General features: G+C 40.2%; 1 protein-coding gene across 1 annotated transcript in view; it reads left to right on the forward strand.

The window, feature by feature from the left end:
• Positions 1–2,109, forward strand: part of LOC120540307 (mitogen-activated protein kinase kinase kinase kinase 5-like) — a 123,277-nt gene extending 121,168 nt beyond the window's left edge. The window contains exons 28-31 of the mRNA XM_039770951.1: positions 655–723; positions 895–987; positions 1,243–1,369; positions 1,577–2,109. Coding sequence (XP_039626885.1) covers positions 655–723; positions 895–987; positions 1,243–1,369; positions 1,577–1,673 — 386 coding nt within the window. The 3' untranslated portion in view covers positions 1,674–2,109. The remainder of the gene's footprint in view (positions 1–654; positions 724–894; positions 988–1,242; positions 1,370–1,576) is intronic.
• Positions 2,110–17,831: the final 15,722 nt, after the last annotated feature.

Raw genomic sequence — 17,831 nt, forward strand, 5'->3', positions numbered from 1 at the left:
AGACTCCCCTGTCGGCTGCTTCTTAAAGGCAACATCATTGCACTGGAAGTAGAGGTGACGCTAAAGTTAGACCTCCCCAGTCAGAAGCAAAGCCCCTCCATAACATGACATTCAAGGGGGATCTATTTGGACCATAGTTTGATCATTAATAAACCAAGGAGTGGCTCAAAACATCTAAGGAGGCCCCACAACCTGAAAATTGGTTTGATTCTCATAAAATTAATTCATGCAGAGTTTCAAGGGGTGAATCCTCTCCCCTGGCACAATTTATTGCTTGCTAACCCAGTTGTCTCCAGGCCCACCTACTTTGCAATTTCTGGCTTCGCCACTGACCAGAAGTACTCCCAGGTCCAACTTAAAAGAAGCTCCTCCACCTTATCCAGATGAATTAGAATCAGGAGTGGAGGATGATGACTCTCATTTTGAGTGGAGTGGAGGAAGAAATGAAACAGAAAGAGAAACAAAAAGAATTGCATTGTGGATTGTGAAAGAAGAAGCCTCAGTGAAGTATTTCATCAAATAAGAATATTTACTTGAACATGGGTCTTATGCGGCAGAAGTGGTGTTTGGGGTTTGGGGCTCAGCTAAGGGTCACACTGGCAGTATCTGTTTCACTCTGCTTACAGGGTGTGTGAATCTGTGTTTACCCTCCAGGTTTCCGCAGTCCTGACTCAGTTCAGGTGTCCCAGCTGGATAGTAGTACACTTCTGGTCCTCATTCAGAGTAAGTGCTTCTTTATTCAATGTTATTGCCAATCATCTTTTAATCTCACTCACCAAGTCTTCATCCATTCTCTGCATCTGTTCTCTTGTCCCTTCACCTTTTTGACCTTTGGACACCTTTGGATTTCCGATGACTGATTTTAATATTAGCCGGTTATTTTGTTCTCTACAGAAAGTGTGAAGGTGGTTGACCTTCATGGGACACTGAAGAGCCAAATGATACCAACTCCTGAGATCTTCTATCCTTTTGCTGTGGAGTCTGTTGGTAAGCTTCTGCACTGTCCACTCTTTCTTGGCTCCCATTTGATCCTATTCCAGAATATTTGTCCATTTGCTTCCAATTTATGGTCACTTAGGCAAATCAAACAACTGCACTCTTAACACACAAGATGTTTTTTTGGGAGAGACAGACTTAAATGCTTAAATACTGGAGCACAGGGAGGGTGATTCTTAATGACAGTTAGTTGTAACAGATTATGGGCTATATGCTGACTCTCTCATCTGTCTCAACACTCCCCAGTCTACTTTGATGATACCATCCTAGCCTTCTGGAAACATGGGTGGCAGCGGAGAGACCTACAGTTCCAAGTGATGCTGGAAGAATGTACAGACACAAGCAAGACATTCCGATTGGTTGGGACAGACAGGTAGGTTTCCCAGTGGGGCGGCTGAACCAGTTGTATACTTCACACAACACAAAAGGTTTGCTTGAAAGTATGTCTCCCTTACTTGAAGGCAATGGAATTATGGTAGAAAACGTTGAGGAGAATCAGATTGAAGGGCTCACATTGCACTTTAAGGAGAGGTGGGTGCCACAACTGTCAAGTAACAAGATCTCTCTCCATTTACTACAGGATGGTGGTGATGGAAATACGCTCCTCAGATGACCAGACAGCCACCAGTAATCTGTATATCTTGGAGGTTGCAGAAAAAGTAATCCCCTTGGTGTAAACTAAAAGACACATATTGTGAGTTTACAGACTAAACGTCTGACAGACAGTCTTAAGAAAGATTCTCCAAGACAGATGCTGAAACCCACCTTCAATGTGAGCTCACATACAAGAAAAGGCTACCATCCACACAAATGCATATTCACATATGCTCATGTGTGAGATGTGAACTGACTCAAAGATGAATGGGTTGGATTTGCACAAACCCCAGGGCTGGATGACAGCGATATGGCATGGTGTAATCTGGTCTAGGAAGTCCTTGTGAGACTGTGTTCATATCATGGTAGCACCCCAGGAAGAGACTTCAGCGTTTTGGGAATATGTGCTGATGGCGCCAGCTGACTAGCACTCATGCGTCTACAAAGAGGCTAGACAAGGAGAAATATGAATGTTCAAATATTTGTTTCAAATAAATTATGCAAATATCTTCCTATGTATGTCAGTTTGGTATCTTTGCCTACTGCTCCCAATCTTGACTGCACCTGTGCTTACAAAATATGTTCTCCCCTCACATTTTTTTTTAAAGTTGTACGAATGAGGGGCATGTCTCTCATACAATACCTATTTTACTACTGCTATTCGTTCCACTCTGGATTCTGACTTCATCACAAGAATGTAATGGCTCTGCACTCTAATTTGACCGATCACTTTCTAAAAGTTAACTGTCATAAATAACAGGGCTCACACAAAACTGAAAAATGGCTTTACTTTTCAAACTAAGTTTCAAAACACAGCTTTGGAAAACTACAAGTATGTCAAACAAATGCAAAGTAGGCCTGACCCATAAACTCAAGAAGCAGGCTTTGTGGCCTACACACCCAAAAAAAGCATCCAAATGTTATCAATTGTAAAAGGGATGAGGTGAATGCAAAAAAAAAAAAAAATATATATATATATCTATACTAATAAAAGGCAAAGCCCTCACTCACTCACTCACTCACTCACTCACTCACTCACTCATCACTAATTCTCCAACTTCCCGTGTAGGTAAAGGCTAAAATTCGGCAGGCTCATTCCTTACAGCTTACTTACAAAAGTTGGGCAGGTTTCATTTTGAAATTCTACGCGTAATGGTTATAACTGGAACCTATTTTTCTCCATATACTGTAATGGACGTTAGCTCGACGGCCGTGAGGGCCGGAGCTGCGTGTGACATCATCACGCCTCCCACGTAATCACGTGAACAGACTGTGACCGCAGTACGTAGAAAAGAAGGAAGAGCTCCCAAAGAGCGCTGAAGAAAAACACCAAATACTTTATTTGCGAGATACAAGTTTAATGAGAAGACACGAGGTATAAACGAGACTTTGGATCACTTTGTAACGGAGTTAAAATTGCTGTAGCGAGAAACTTTTAAGTGCCGGGTCTTAGCTAACATTAAATAAAGCCGTGGACATCGCAACATCACAGAAGAGAGCAGATTACGTGAACTGACTGAACGCAGTACGAGTGATCACTTCCATGCATCAAACCTGTTGAAAAAACGCATTACACAATTGACAAGGTGATGACTTTATATGTCGTTCGTTTATAAAACAGTGGAGAAGCTGTGTAAAGGCTGTTTCACAAAAAAACAGCAGAGCGTCTTATATGAGCAGGCAGTCAGCTAATGAGGGGAATCAATAAATATCTATAATCGTAATAAAAGAACAAAAAATAACGTACAAGCCGCAGATTAAATAAAGGAAATGGGTACCTGAACAGTAAAGTAAGTCTCGAATAGCTACACAATAACTATAAGAATCGTAATAAACGAACAATAAAACAGTACAGAACTGCGAAGCAAGGAGAAACGATGGCCTAATATGGCATTCGTTTATAAAGCATCAGAGAAGCTGTGTGAAGGTAGCTACACAAAAAAACAGCAGGGCGCCACACTCTGAATGTATTCCTGGCATTACCGTTATACCCTCTGATCTCCCATTTCAATTGAAATGCCTCAAATTTCCAGGCTCTGCTTCGCAATGACAATTAATAAGTCTCAGGGACACACCCTACAAAAAGTTGCCATTTATTTGAGGCAAGATTGCTTTCCTCCTGGACAAAACTATACGTTGCATTCTCAAAAGTAATCTCAGTGCACAGCTTGGTCATATTACAACCGGACTGCTGAACTGACAACGTGGTACACAAAGAGATCCTTAACAGATAGTTATTGGTATATTTTCCCTCAGTTTAAAAAGATTTTCTTTTCTTCTTGATAAAAATTTAAAAGCGCGAGGATTTTGCTATATACAGTGTATATATATGTAGATATATATGTATGTATGTGTATATATATATGTAGATATGTATATATATGTGTATATATGTAGATCTGTATATATATATGTATATATGTGTCTGTGTATGTATGTATGTATATGTAGATATGTTTATATGTATATATGTACAGTATATGTGTATATGTTTATGTGTGCGTGTGTCTGTGTGTGTGTGTGTGTATATATATATATATATATATATATATATATATATATATGACAGAAACACTCATAACGGTGACAAAACAATTACATTAACAATCATGTTACGTTATTTTCAAAATGTTTCCTTTTCTTTTTCATAACTTCTTTAACACACTACTTCGCTGCGAAGCGCGGGTATTTTACTAGTATATATATATTCTAAATTTTTTTAGAATTTTTGTTTATCATTGGCTGAGCAAAAGTAGCAACTTCCTTTTAATATATGACGTGCCTTATGGAAACAGTAGTATTTCAGCAGTGACATTACGTTTATTGGATTAACAGAAAATATGCAATATGCATCATAACAAAGACATAAAGAACCATAGACACTTGGAATAAGCTACCAAGTAGTGTGGTAGACAGTAAGACGTTAGGGACTTTCAAAACTCAACTCGATGTTTTTTTGGAAGAAATAAGTGGATAGGACTGGTGAGCTTTGTTGGGCTGAATGGCCTGTTGTCTTCTAGAGTGTTCTAATGTTCTAATAATAAAGTTAGACAGGTGCATACATTTGGGCACCCCAACAGAGATATTACATCAATACTTAGTTGAACCTCCTTTTGCAAATATAACATCCTCTAGACGCCTCCTATAGCCTTTGATGAGCGTCTGGATTCTGGATGGAGGTATTTTTGACCATTCTTCCATACTAAATCTCTCCAGTTCAGTTAAATTTAATGGCTGCCGAGGATGGACAGCCTGCTTCAAATCATCCAATAGATTTTCGATGATATTCAAGTCAGGGGACTGTGACGGCCATTCCAGAACATTGTACTTCTCCCTCTGCATGAATGCCTTTATAGATTTCGAACTGTGTTTTGGGTCATTGTCTTGTTGGAATATCCAACCCCTGCGTAACTTCAACTTTGTGACTGATGCTTGAACATTATCCTGAAGAATTTGTTGATATTGGGTTAAATTCATCCGACCCTTGACTTTACCAAGGGCCGCAGTCCCTGAACTAGTCACACAGCCCCACAGCATGATGGAATCTCCATCAAATTTGACAGTAGGTAGCAGGTGTTTTTCTTGGAATGCGGTGTTCTTCTTCCGCCATGCAAAGCGCTTTTTGTTATAACCATATAACTCAATTTTTGTCTCATCAGTCCAAAGCACTTTGTTCCAGAATGAATCTGGCTTGTCTAAATGAGCATTTGCATACAACAAGCGACTCTGTATGTGGCGTGAGTGCAGAAAGGGCTTCTTTTTCATCACCCTGCTATACAGATGTTCTTTGTGCAAATTGCGCTGAATTGTAGAACGATGTACAGATACACCATCTGCAGCAAGATGTTCTTGCAGGTCTTTGGAGGTGATCTGTGGGTTGTCTGTAACCAGTCTCACAATCCTGCGCATATGCCGCTCCTGTATTTTTCTTGGTCTGCCATTCCTGGGTTTAACAGCAGCTGTGCCTGTGGCCTTCCATTTCCTGATTACATTCCTTACAGTTGAAACTGACAGTTTGAACCTCTGAGATAGCTTTTTCTAGCCTTCCCCTAAACCATCATACTGAATAATCTTTGTTTTCAGATCTTTTGAGAGGTGCTTTCAGGATCCCATGCTGTCACTCTTCAGAGGAGAGTCAAAGGGAAGCACAACTTGCAATTTGGCAACTTAAACATTTTTTTCATAATTGGACACACCTGTTTATGAAGTTTAAGGCTTAATGAGCTAATCCAACCAATTTGGTGTTGCACGTAATCAGTATTGAGCAGTGACAGACATTCAAATCAGCAAAATTACAAGGGGACCCACATTTGTGCATAGCCAGTTTTTACATTTGATTTAATTTCATACAACTAAATACTGCTTCACTAACAATCTTTGTTCGGAAAACACCCCAGTACTCAGACATTCCTAGGGTATGAAAGTACTGTAGAGTAAATTATTATGCAGGCTGAGAGGGGTTCCCAAACTTTTTCATATGACTGTATATATATTATATGGGATGGCTGACAGCCCAACCTGTCTGGGATGCCCAAGAGACAGAAGGATGGGGGAAGGCAGCTGCTTTGGGGCACTGCCTCCTCAAAAATGGTAGATGGCAGCTCCACAGGGTTGCTGCAGTGCCCCGGATTCCCAAAGGGAATCGTGGGACTTGAAGTTCAGCCCTGACAGGTACCATGGATGCTGCCAGAGGGCGCTGCAAAGACTGAGGAGCTGTATGGCATGGGGTTTCCGCCTTACCCAGAAGTGCTTACAGATCATGTGGGCGGAAGAGCAGAAGCACTTCTGGGTTGGCCAATATAAGAGGACTTGCCAGCCTCACAGGGATGCCACACAGCTCTTAAGAGTACACAGCCAACACACAGAATAAATACTTGCTCTTCAGTCGCTCATGGAAGGTGGACAAAGATTTCTTGGAGCAGTGGATTAGGCAGCGACAAAGAGAGAGAAAGAAGAATATTTATGTGCTGCTATGCTTTTACATACTTGTGCCTGTGGTGGGAAACGCTTTAGGAAGAGTATATATATATATAAAACCCTGGACAAAACAACTAAAGAGTCCTTGATGGAATCCAAATTTATACTAGTCCTACAATGGCTGCAGAGGGTCAATGGAAATCAATTTGCCATGAGCCCAGTCACTGGGAAACAAACTTTGCCTGCATTGTTTAAGATATTTTTGTGTTCATATGAGTTACTTACAGTATAAACACTTTGAATAGTCACTTTATGTTTTTGTTGTGTCTGGCAACTCCTGACTCACCAGTATGGGAAAACTCCCACATTCGATATACCATTCAACACATATTGATATTTAGTAATGTGAAACATCAAACTTTTTTAGGTGCCTTCCCCTCTATTGTTGGCCCTCTAGTCCAAAAAAAACTCCTATTTGGAACATATATCATGCAGAAAATTACACCCCTATGATAGAGGGTAACCCAGTAGGTGTCTTCACTAAAAATAACACCGGGGTTCACTCCCTAATGGGATATGAGGGGTGAAAATGACTTGATTTTACCAAACTTCAAAAAAACATGGATCGGTAATACACACACCTCACTTAATGACCAGGTTACGTTCCTATGATTAGGTCATTAACTAAATTGGTTGATAAGCAAGGAGCCTCCCCCTTAGTGACATTGACATCTGGCAAGAGAGAGAAGTGAATGCACAAAGCAAAATACTCCATGGGCTACATTTTTCATATTATTTGTGAATCAAACTCTGACTTATTGAACTCCGATATTCATGTAAGTGATCTGCATATCGAAAACGAAAATGAGGTACCTGTATCAGCTGATCAATCCCCATCTGAGTGCTGAACATGTTCATGTAGCGAACACATCTACGACAATGTTCACCTGGGTGGCTTGCCACTTACGATGACAACAGGTATAAACCAGATTGCATCGTATTGTAGCTGCCTGTTCGCTGTCTCTGGCAGCGGTGGCAGCGTAGTGACCATTTGGCAGCCAGCAAGGAAAGCACAGCTGACCAGCTACTTGGCTGTTTTCACGCAGCTGCCGCTGTAAGCAGTATGTGTTACACTGGTGCCTACTTCAGGCACCTGTTGCTGCATGCTATGGCTGCTGTCTCTGACCGTCTGTGCAAACAAGACTGAGGCTGATAAAATGTGACGCTGGATGAGGTGCTTAGCACTGAGACACCGCGCCATCATTTCCACGACCGAAGTTCTTGTGCAGCGTACAATCCCTATTGGTTGGAGAGCTGCTCATGCACATAGTCGTAAAACAAGTAGACTGTCAAGTATGGAGTGTGTGCATATGAATGTAAAATGTTATTTTATTTAATTTCGGGTCATAAATATGATAACATTTTTGATATTTCTTTTCTTATCAGTGGCCCTACCCCTATAGGAGCCACTCCCAGAAGGTTAAAATGACAAATTTCAAATATAATCATGTGGGGTATCATTTTAGACTATTTCAAGGTCAGTGATTACAAATATGATGTTATTTTTTTTATTTTTTTCTATTACAATTGAGAATATTTAGAATTTAAACATTTAAATTGAAGAACAAATTTTAAATTTTCAAATGTTTGACACAACGTACGTCTATCTCATAAAGTATACTCATAAAGTAAATAATTACTTATGGATACTCAGAATTATGGCAATTTTATACTAATGCAGGCTTTTTTTCCATTGCATATGTTGCAGTGATAAACATTTTCAAAATGTCTACTGATAGGCTTCATAAGGGCTGAAGGTTGACATCCTTCTTTACTTGCAGTTGCCCAAAACATGCAAGATACTGCAAAGTGATACTTATAGGTAGGACTGTTATTCATTTAAATCAAGGCTTGAACAATTTGACAAATAAACATAAATGTCACCCTCACTGTTGACCTTAAATAGTCATGTTACACTGCGGCTGTGGTGAAGAAGGTCCACCAATGTCTTTTACTCCCTCAGTCTGAGGAAGGCCCAGATGTCAACTACAATCTTGTGCAGCCTCTACAGGTGTGCTGTGAATGTGCTGTGCATCACATGCTGTTGTGGCAACGTAAAAGTTACTGCTGAGTCCATCCTTGTAGGATCCATTACATCTTGGTAGCTCCATAGCTCAGGACCACAGAGCTTTGGTGAAAACAGCAGAGCAGATCACCAGTACACAGCTCCCTGTGATTCACGACATTTACACCACTTGGCCTCTTGGAAGTGATAAAGATTGCTTGTTTGGACCTGTGGCCTCCTAAACCTGGCAGTTCACTAGAAATGATCAATGTTTTCCACCTTACAGTATTATTAGGAAGATGTTTTGCTGAAGGCTGGCACTGAGGGTGGATTCTTTAGCTCCTGAATGAATTTGTTTGAAAACAACTTTGTGCAAGTTCCTTGAAACTTGCAAGCTACATGAACTTTCTTGCCTGCAAGAGTGAGTGAGTGAGTGGAGAGCAAATTTAAGAAGTGCAACTCTTTGCGACTTAATGTGTTTTCATCTGTCTAATGAAACAGTTAATGCATTTGACTACAGTAGGTTAGTTAATCCGAGGTATGAGAACTCTGTTCAGCCATGAAGACTAGAGGTGGACAGTTATCAAAAGGAAGTATCACCAGATGATACAAAGCAAGAGGAAATTATGTTTGCTCAGAGGGTTAGTGACAACATTTAGCTTTAAAAAACTAACTTTGAAATGGCCATGATTTGCTTATTTTATAATATGTTTTGTTTATCTGATGTGGAATAAACAGGCCAAACCAAGATAAAGAGTTGGGGTATACCACTGTGGTATCCCCATACACTTGGAATAGTTGGAAAAACAAATGAAAAAGGTCTTTATGGTGTGGCGAGCGGCTGGGGGCAGTACCCAGCCAGGATGCCTAGAAAGACCGGAACGGGGACTATGCTTCCTCCTGACTACGAGAGGGCAGCCGCCCTGGTTGGTATGGGGACCACGGGAACAGACCATGGAAGCTCAACCCTATAGGGGCCCGTGGTCACCACCAGGGGGCGCTCAGATGCCTGAAAAGCCCTGGATGTCAGCACTTCTACCTCACCTGGAGGTGCTGGGGGAAGGAAAACCAGGGACACCCAGAGTGTTTCCGGGTGCTCATGCGGCACTTCCGCCACACCAGGAAGTGCCACTGGAAGCTCATCAGGAGGCACCTGGAGCATGTCCGGGTGAACATAAAAGGAGCCGCCTCCCTCCATTCAATGACTGGAGTTGGGTGGAAGAGGACAGAGCTCGGTGGAGAGGAGTGGAGGCGGCCAGGAAGAGATGCATTATTTAAAGGCCTGGACTGAAGGGTGCTTGGTGCAGGGGCACTGGGTTGTGTGCAGGACATTGTACATAGTAAATTATGAATAAACCGTGTATGGTGTTGAAACCTTCGGTGTCTGCCTATCTGTGTCCGGGCTGCTTTCCACAATGGATAGAGCTCATGAATGAACTGATTACAGAGTGACAAAATGGTGGTTAAGCAGGAAGGGATGGGCCCGGGGGACCCAGAACTGAAGGTGATGTCATCAGTGGGAAGTTCCTTCGGTTAGTCTGAAGAGGCAAAAAGGGAAAAAGCTTAAGAGAACAGTGCCAACCCCTGGTGTGGAGGATAAGTACAGTAATTTAAGGCCTTAAGCTAACTCGCATGTGTGAGTGTGATACTGAACACTTGTAACATTGCCTCTCTTTGTGTGTTCAGTATATGCACATACAATACTTGCAGAAGGGCAGTTACTTCATTATATTTAACTAACCCCGATACCTGTCAAAGACATGTAAAACAATAATTAAAAAATATTTGTCATCTTTTGCTCTAAGTGCACCTTCATCCCCTTTCCTAAGTATTTGCATGTGTAAATGTCTCTTAACTGGTGTTCCCTTTCTTCATGGCATTCCCATAAAACCTGTTTCTCATATTCTGTCATTATTTTGGAGGAGCCTTTCCCACCTCCAGTCTGGTTTTATGCTTGCAGTCTTTGGAGGCAGCTCTCTCAGCACGTCTCGTACACCACTACTCCTCCTCATGCTTCTCACACTCACACTTCCTTTACATCACCAAAGTCAAACTGACCAATCACACCAAAGTAAACTGACCAATTAGATTGATCAAAAGGTCTGGACACACCAACCTTAGTGTTTTTTTATATTATAGATATGTAATAGAAATTTAAATTACAGACTTGTTTTATAGTTTTTTTTTTAACTAAACATTCTATAAAAAATGTTTGCAGAAAACTGGAAGGTAGGTAAATTCCAGAAGGAAGCATGCCCATTTGCCTGGGTAGCTCAAAATTGAATTTTGACCACAGTACTGTATAATAATAATTGTGTTTATTCCTAAAATATTCATTATTTTATAGAGGAAGAATGAAAAGGCATAAACAAACTTACCTCAAAGGGGCAACACGAAAAAAAACAAATCCAAAGTTCGAGACGCAATATCAAATCTTAAATCCTGAGCATAAAATCAAAAAACTAGAATATCAAAAACAAGAACATATGATGAGCAAGAACTTAAAAGGAATCCAAGAGTGATGAACCAAACAACCCAAGCCAGCAAGTTAATGGCTCAGCGCAGGAGTGAGGCCATCAACTCTTATATAGAACTCTCTAAATGTTATATTGAGAGTTTCAGCATCAGTGTCCCCAGCCCTTTAGGTTCAATGCAGAGAAAACTAGGATTATAATTAACAGATAACTAACAGAATTGACATAAGAAGAGAAAGCAAAATTAATCAAGAAGAAAATACTAATTAAAGTACGAGGCATGATCAAAAAGTATGGTGAATGTTCATGCAGAGCACCATCCAAGAGCAACGCAAAACGATTCAAAGGAGGTTCTGACATGTCCATCCCAGAGCCTAGTTTGTGACAAGTTTCAATTTGTTTGATACTGTCAGTTGTTTGTGAGCCACTGTTGAGTTCAAGTGTGTCTTTCAAGTTTGTTGTTAATAATGGATATCGAGCAACGCAGTAACATGAAATTTTGTTTCAAATTGCAAAAGCTCAGGAAAACCATCAGATGTTAAAATTGGTTTATGGTGACACTGCACCGACAATTAAGACAGTTTACAAGTGGTTTGATCGACTCCGTTGAAGACAAGAAAAGATCAGGACGTCCTTCAACATCAATAACCGAGGAAGATGTTGAAACGGTTTAATTCTTCACCATGACAACGCTCCTTGTAACACATCCCTTCTAGTACGACAATTTCTGTTGAATAAAAACATTACGCTATGTCCGCATCCACCTTATTCTCTGGATCTGGCACCGTGCGACTTCTGGCTGTTCCCTAAATTGAAAATGACCATGAAAGGCAAATGATTACAATCCATTCTTTTTTAAAACATTCACCGTATCTTTTGATCACACCTTGTACAATACAAAAAAAAGAGGACTTTCACAAAATTAATTATTCAGCGGAAAGGAAAAGGAGGCGGCATGGTGGTCTTTGGTTTTTGGACTGTGATTCCTCTCACAGTCCAAAATATGCAGGTCAGGTGGATTGGTGATTCTAAATTGTCCCTAGTGTGTGTTTGGTGTGTGTGTGTGTGCCCTGCGGTGGGCTGGCGCCCTGCCCGGGGTTTTTTTCCTGCCTTGTGCCCTGTGTTGGCTGGGATTGGATCCAGCAGGCCCCTGTGACCCTCTAGTTAGGATATAGCAGGTTGGATAATGAGTGGATGGATGGATGGAAAAGGAACTGGGGCTCCTTTAAAACAATGGCAATGGGCTTGCATAATTCCATGCTGTGACTGCTCTTCTCATCTTTAGGCAAGTCAGAAGTTTTCCTTTTTTTGTTTTACAGGGGTTTGTTGTTTGGCATAATATAATAACATTTTTATCTATTTATTGAATTTTGTAAAAAGCCGAATTTCCCTCTGGGACAGATAAAGTGCTATCTATCTATCTATCTATCTATCTATCTATCTATCTATCTATCTATCTATCTATCTATCTATCTATCTATCTATGCTTCAAGGTAACATGAGACCAGCTCTTAAAGTCCATTTAATATTTAATGGAGGTAGGTGGGCATGCCATTATTTGTTTTTTGCTTTGCGACCTACCCCACCATAATCTATCATCTATGGTGGAGGAGCGAAAACTTTAGTTTCGTCAAAAACTTCAATATCCAGTTTTCAATGGATCTCGACGTTTCAGGGTCCCCTGATACTGAAAACATTGATATCTTAATGATGGGTGTGTGTCTATGTGTGTCACACACAGGAGGACAGTCTAGAGCTAAATCGGCTTGACAGAAAAATACCAAACTTGAAACGTGTGCCTGTTATGAGATGACGATGAGCCAATTTTTGGAAGAGAAAGAGGAATTCTAAAGGAACCCTCAAATACCGTAATTCTGCAATTAATTATGAATTCTTCTCGTCATTTGCTATTGTAATGACTTTTATGATCAGAAAGATCAGTATCAGAGCGGTAAATAATTACTGAAATGTTAGAATAGTTCAGGTAATTTGGTTCCTAGGATGCAAAGCCTACTGATGCAATGTCCAAATTTTTTGTCTTATGGTCTTACACTGTATATTAGAAAAATTAAATACTTGTGCATCAGAGGGGTGTTGTGTCTTTTCTGACATAATCAACCATCACTGCCAAGTCTGTAAATATTTTAATGCCCCAGAAGTGCCATCCAAATGCCCCATGAAATTATAATCACAGAAATAAAGTGGGCACTGATTTCTGTCCAGGATTAAAATGTACGAAATTCTTTCTCATAAAGTGCTCCTTTTTCCCATCTGTAAGCCAATATGCTTGTCACCATTCAAAAGGTTGTAAAAATATGAGGCAACTACCTTTGACAAAGGGGCAGCTGAGTTGAACCTAATAGGAAAAATATGCCTAGACAGAACTTCCCAGGATAGCCTAACAGCTATAAATTTTACATGTTGGTCTCTAAATATTTAAGCACTTGCTCATAGTCATGACAGTGAAGGAGATTGCTTCTGTCAGCCTGACGGCTGCAAAATCATTTCTAATGGGAGCTCCATGTCGACATGACTTAATTATTTAGAGGTAGAGAGCTGAAGTGCAGCTGCTCAAGAGCCACAGAGACCAGTCAGGGCTTAACAGGATATGTGTGAAAGTGAAGGCAGGGTCAGTAAAGTGTTACACGTTTCATTTTTGGTAGTTTTGGATTGATAATTAGGAATTGTTTTTAAATCCATCAAAGTAGCAAAGTGTATATACAAAAATGACAAGCAATAACATACAGTTGTGCTTGAAAATTTGTGAACCCTTTAGAATTTTCTATATTTCTGCATAAATATGACCTAAAACATCATCAGATTTTCACTCAAGTCCTAAAAGTAGATAAAGAGAAACCAGTTAAACAAATGAGACAAAAATGTTATACTTGGTCATTTATTTATTGAGGAAAATGATTGAATCTATACTAATAAAAGGCAAAGCCCTCACTCACTCAATCACTCACTGACTCATCACTAATTCTCCAACTTCCCGTGTAGGTAGAAGGCTGACCCCATCTTCATTTGGTAGGTGGTTTCCTCTAACCGAAACCAATAAAAGGCATTTCGATGGTATGATGCCACTGTCACCATATTGAACTTTCAACATCACTCACTCCAACTTCCCGTAGGTAGAAGGCTGAAATTTGGCAGGCTCATTCCTTACAGCTTACTTACAAAAGTTAAGCAGGTTTCATTTAGAATTTTACGCTGACGGTCATAACGGTCAACATCATGTTGAACTTTCTTATTTATGGCCCCATCTTCATGATATTTGGTAGGTGGCTTCCCTCGCTAACCAAACCAACGTCGTACTTATTTCGGTGGTATGATGCCACTGTCGGCCGCCATATTGAACTTTTCAATGGTCTTTGTTACTTATGGGCCCATCTTCAAGAAATTTGTTATGCGGGTCCCCAACGCTAACTGAATCCTACTTAAGTATATATATACGTCCATAGCTTGCAGCTCAGTCACCGTGTGAGGCGGCGTTGAGTCCCCCATCCCAACGCCTCCCTCGTTGTTGGCTGCCTGCCTATATAAGGCTGTCCATCGCTCCAGTCTCTACATTCCCTTCCTTGCTTTGCCACAGGATTCACGTCTCCCTGCTGATAACTACAGCCTTTTTTATTTAATCCACGGCTTCTCCTCTGTTTTATTGTTCATTTATTACGATTATAATTATTGTGTAGGTATTTTAGACTTACTTTACATTGTTCAGGTACCCATTTCCTTTATCATTCCAACCGTACCACAATTAACATGTCTATCGAGGTGATCACCATCGATCAAAGAACTGTCACTTACCGAGTGGTTTCCATGCCCGGAGATGGCACCTACCTTTTCCATTCTCGGTGTTACATACTGCACGGCCATATCAGGCTCACTCTTGGTATCCGGAGGAACATTGTGTCTTATGTATTGAATGACTGGGACAGGTTCAAGGTGTGGACTGATGATGGTACAGGAGATAATTATTCTACACAGGAGCACTAGAAGAGTGAAATGCTTAAGCCCTTCACCTATGGATCTGCATGTGAGTTGATGGCTGCCACTGAATTGTTCGGTTGTCGCTTTCAAGTGTACTGAAATGGCCGAATATTTTACACCTTTGGAGAACCGCCAATGCCTCTTAAACATCTTATATTCACAGTTGACGATTTCAGTAGTGGACACTTTAATGTTTCTGAATGTTTAAACTCTCAAAAGCTGGATGTGAAGTTATCGATGAAACCGGTTGTATACTTACAATGCTTGACAGATGCCGAATGTCTCTTCAACACAAGTCCTACAAATACTGTCGTAATTGAAACAAACCATGAAACTCAAACCAATTATGACAACAGCAATCCAAGCTGTGGGATCTGAAACAAGATTACTGTTCACATGGCTAACTGTACGTTGCATGCTCAAGAGTAACCTCAGCACACAGCTTGGTCATATTACAACCGGAGGGCTGAACTCACAATGTGGTATAAAAAGAGATCCTTAACAAATAATTATTGGTATATTTTCCCTCAGTTTAAAAAGGTTTAATTTTCTTCTTAATAAAAATTTTAAGGCAGTACTTTGCCGCTGCGAAGCACGGGTATTTTGCTAGTAAAACTATAAATGTGTTGCTACAGTATTGTACTTGCATGAATAAGAAGATGATTTACTTATAACTAGAAAGAATCATAAGTGACGTGAAGGAGAATCATGAATCAGACAGGCAGTACTTGCACCTTAAACATCCACATACAGTACATACACTTTGGCTCTCCCATTGACCTCTGCTGAGTTGATTTACATAATTCATTAAAAAGAGTTGTTCAAAAGGAACAAATCATTTGTGAATTGCCCCTCATTTTTAGCCTGGTATCCCTGTTGTGATTATAAAGCCACTTCTGAGCCAGAAAGTACATTTGAGATTAAGAAGTGACCCCGAGAGTGTTAAAAGCCAATCTAACCCCAAGGATTAATACAGCAGCTATTGTCTCATTCGCAAAAACTAAAATGAAAACTTTTGGCAATCAAATTTAATTCAGTTATGCTAGTATAACATATTTATGAGTGGTAAAAGTATGTGAACCTCTAGGATGATCAGTTAGTTTGAAGGTGAAATTCGAGTCAGGAGTTTTCAATCAGTGGGATGACAATCAGGTGTGAGTGGACACCCTGTGTTATTTAAAGAACAGGAATCTGTCAAAGTCTGCTCTTCACAACACATGTTTGTGGAAGTGTATCATGGCACGAACAAAGGAGATTTCTGAGGACCTCAGAAAAAGAGTTGTTGATGCACATCAGGCTGGAAAAGGTTACAAAACCATCTCTAAAGAGTTAGGACTCCACCAATCCACAGTCAGACAGATTGTGTACAAATGGAGGAAATTTAAGATCATTGTTACCCTCCCCAGGAGTGGTCGACCAACAAAGATCACTCCAAGAGCAAGGCATGTAATAGTCAACGAGGTCATAAAGGACCCCAGGGTAACTTCTAAGCAACTGAAGGCCTCTCTCACATTGGCTAATGTTCATGTTTACAAGTCCACCATCAGGAGAACACTGAACAACAATGGTGTGCATGGCAGGGTTGCAAGGAGAAAGCCACTGCTCTCCAAAAAAAAATTGCTGCTCGTCTACAGTTTGCTAAAGATCACGTGGACAAACCAGAAGGCTATTGGAAGAATGTTTTGTGGATGGATCAGACCAAAATAGAACTTTTTGGTTTAAATAAAAAGCGTTATGTTTGGAGAAAGGAAAACACTGCATTCCAGCATAAGAACCTTATCCCATCTGTGAAACATGGTGGTGGCAGTATCACGGTTTGGGCCTGTTTTGCTGCATCTAGGCCAGGACGGCTTGCCTTCATTGATGGAACAATGAATTCTGAATTATATCAGAGAATTCTAAAGGAAAATGTCAGGCTATCTGTCCATGAACTGAATCTCAAGAGAAGGTGGGTCATGCAGCAAGACAACGACCCTAAGCACACAAGTCGTTCTACCAAAGAATGGTTAAAGAAGAATAAAGTTCATGTTTTGGAATGGCCAAGTCAAAGTCCTGACCTTAATCCAATCGAAATGTTGTGGAAGGACCTGAAGCAAGCAGTTAATGTGAGGAAACCCACCAACATCCCAGAGTTGAAGCTGTTCTGTACGGTGGAATGGGCTAAAATTCCTCCAAGCCGGTGTGCAGGAATGATCAAAAGTTACCGGAAACGTTTAGTTGCAGTTATCGCTGCAAAGGGGAGTCACACCAGACACTGAAAGCAAAGGTTCACATACTTTTGCCATTCACAAATATGTAATATTTGATCATTTTCCTCAATAAATGAATGACCAAGTATAATATTTTTGTCTCATTTGTTGAACTGGTTTCTCTTTATCTACTTTTAGGACTTGAGTGAAAATCTGATGATGTTTTAGGTCATATTTATGCAGAAATATAGAAAATTCTAAAGGGTTCACAAACTTTCAAGCACAACTGTATATACCTCGTAAATAAATGGATGGAGAAGTTTAAAATGTGCCTTCCTCAATTTGTGTGAACTTGTGCTCCACACTCTGTGTGCTCTGTCCCGGAGTGGAATATCTTCAGTTTTTTAAACTGCACACTACTTATATTAAGTTTTAATTATTTGGCTCAAATAAACCAAGATAAACTGAATTTAAAGAACTGTTAAAAGCAATTTGTTTACAGAGGCAATTCACATTGGAAGTATTTCTCTTTCAGTATTACACACCAGTAATTTATAACCTTAAGGCAGCTATAATTGAAATAAATTTCTAACCTGAGAAAGGAAA

Source organism: Polypterus senegalus, chromosome 12 (genome assembly GCF_016835505.1).
Source record: "Polypterus senegalus isolate Bchr_013 chromosome 12, ASM1683550v1, whole genome shotgun sequence".
NCBI classification, from domain to species: domain Eukaryota; kingdom Metazoa; phylum Chordata; class Cladistia; order Polypteriformes; family Polypteridae; genus Polypterus; species Polypterus senegalus.